At 50.6% G+C, this 2,500-nt stretch overlaps 1 protein-coding gene across 3 annotated transcripts in view; it reads right to left on the bottom strand.

The window, feature by feature from the left end:
* Positions 1-2,500, bottom strand: part of DNAlig3 (DNA ligase 3) — a 27,377-nt gene that overhangs the window by 22,308 nt on the left and 2,569 nt on the right. For all 3 annotated transcript variants that reach the window (XM_086530357.1, XM_043032614.2, XM_043032613.2), the window contains exon 2: positions 2,169-2,498. In XM_086530357.1, coding sequence (XP_086386483.1) covers positions 2,169-2,487 — 319 coding nt within the window. In that variant the 5' untranslated portion in view covers positions 2,488-2,498. The remainder of the gene's footprint in view (positions 1-2,168; positions 2,499-2,500) is intronic.

Raw genomic sequence — 2,500 nt, 5'->3', positions numbered from 1 at the left:
AGTTCCAAGGTCACCTTTCCAGGCATTTGCCTCTAGAGAATGGTACCCCTCAAGGAGGGGTCTTAGCCCGGCCCTGTTCAACATCCTCATTCCAGGCATTCTCGACATCCAGCTCCCAGCGGGTGCACGATCATTTCATCTGCAGAGATCTAGCAATTATCTTCCACGGGAGAAGAAATTTGAATTCAGTCAGAAGCCCACGTTGTTCTGGACCTAATAACGAGGAATGCTGCGAGTCGGGCTTAAGATCTCAGCAGCCAAGCCGAAGGCAATGGTCGCTGAAACATATTCTGGTGTCTGTGAATCAAAGATGCGAGGTCTAGAGCTTGAGTGGGTACACGGCTACAATACTTGGGGGTATGGATTGGATAAGAACCTCACCTTCCGCTCCGAGATCAAACATCTCTCAGACCGGACCAAGCAAAGGCTCTCGTCATGAGAGCTCTGTCTTGGCGGCGCTTAGGGGCTGGACAGCGGGGGGGGGGGGGGAGGGTGGCTGGGGGGGGGCGGGGTTAGCCCGCGTACTAAGATCTTTTTACGTGCACGCTGTCCGTCCCATTTGTGGAATAACGCCTCCTCGCCCTGACACAGTAAAACCTGGAATCAGAAAAACTCGACAAATGCAAAAACGAAGCCGCCAGATTATTCTGGGGCCCCTGGGTGGCTAAGGTTACTAACCTCCTCCTGGAGCCAACCGTTCCCTGACTCCCGATTGATCAATGCGGCCAGTTCCTTGCAATGTCCTACAGTCTCCACAGCACTCGTAAGCTTAAGACAGAGAGTGCAACACTGTCTTGCACAAAACCAAGAACTCTTTGCTAACAACACCTGGCTTTTGTCTCAACAACCAGAGTGCTGAAACGCTTTGAGCTCAAAGAGACCTACTGAATCAAGGCATGGACCATCCCCACCCTGACTTGTCTCAGCCCCGCCGTGGGCACATCCTGATAGAGTTTTCTTCTGTGCATGAGTCGATAAAAAGAAAAAACGCAGTACTCCACCGCCTCTATTGAAGGCTGAGGCGGGAGAGGAACTTTACACAATCACGCCGCTGAACAGTAAACCTACTCACGAGGTTCTGTAGACGCCCACCACCCGCACTGCAAGGCGCGGTTTTTGCACCCCGCAAGGGGCATAGAGAAAGCTATGCCTTACAACAATGCCTCCTCGCTCCTTCAGAGGCAGTAGCTATTATGGGAGCCCTAGTCCCCCCCATGCAGCCCAGACGACGGGCTTGTTGTTAGACACACGACTCTAGGGCCGCCATGACAGCCGCCCCAACAAAGCACGCCCTTGATAACGTTTACCCTGGTAACCTCGATTCTCACCATTGCTCAGAGAAGCCTGACCAGGGAAGACGCATTATCATCAGGCAGGATCCCAGGCCATGTTGGTATTGAAGGAATGACGTAGCTGACAGGCAGCGGAGGAAGGCAGGAGAAACCCTTGAGTGATCTTGTGGTGCATCCTAGCCGGAACAGCTAAGGCGTAAAACCTGCGGTTGCAAGGGCAGGTCGGTGCCCTGCAGCGACACAGAGAGAGGAAAGCGAGAACCTCCCCCCTCGAGCCACTGTATTCTTTTGTTTCCTTTTTTTCCTCAAACGCCTCAGGCGTATGAGTGCTGAACTCTCTCCCAGAATCTCAAGGTGATGTCTATTGTGGCGCTGCACTGACTGAGATAGGCTACCTTGGGCGTGGCAAATCATCCCCACTATGGCAAGATGACGACGCCAGAGACTACTCGGCGCGCCGACGCCAAATTAGAGCACTACCTGATGGAATGCGAGCACACTCGCTCCTTAGGCAGGGCCCAAGGCGACAGCCGCCGGGCTGGTTTAGACCGGCTTATGCCCTGTGTCAGCCCCCTGGCAACTGATGCGCCAACAGGCAATCCGACCGCCACGGTAAAAGTTCATTCTGATGAACAGATGATCAGCACTTAGAGGCCCCCCCCCCTCCCAGATAGAAGACCGGCTACCCCTTCCACACAACCCGGGCGAAGCGACTCTTCGCAAATCACTCTAACTGAGCGAATGTCAGCGATGATGATCAGATAATTAGATAAGAGAGTCAGCACTTTTTCATGATACGAGTTATAATAATTAGGATCTAATAAAAAACAGTTCATTTGTTTGTGTAAAAGAAAAAAAAAACTCAAGTTTACTTACCTTTTTCACATTTTTCTTTGCATTTCTTGCATTTGGCTTGTCCTCTCTTATCGTACTCAGCACAGAATGGGAACGATGACATTTTTGCACAGCTAACGGTATTAAATCCTAACTGAGGGTTTAGATTTTTGAGGTTATGATTCTGTACCCTTAGAGATGCTTGTGGCACAAAATCAAATGTAGAAGTGTGTGTCTTCCACCTTAATTTTTGATGGCAAGCAGCACTTCCAAAAGGTATTCTTCTTGTAATTTGGGCAGAAGAGGTACTAGACAGTACAAAAGCGAGATGCCTTGACACTTTGAGCACACTTCCAAACATACAGCTCTAATCT

Source organism: Penaeus japonicus, unplaced genomic scaffold, assembly GCF_977035675.1.
Source record: "Penaeus japonicus unplaced genomic scaffold, GWHDUDI00000001_assembly GWHDUDI00000033, whole genome shotgun sequence".
NCBI classification, from domain to species: domain Eukaryota; kingdom Metazoa; phylum Arthropoda; class Malacostraca; order Decapoda; family Penaeidae; genus Penaeus; species Penaeus japonicus.
This window is presented reverse-complemented; position numbering and strand designations above follow the sequence as displayed.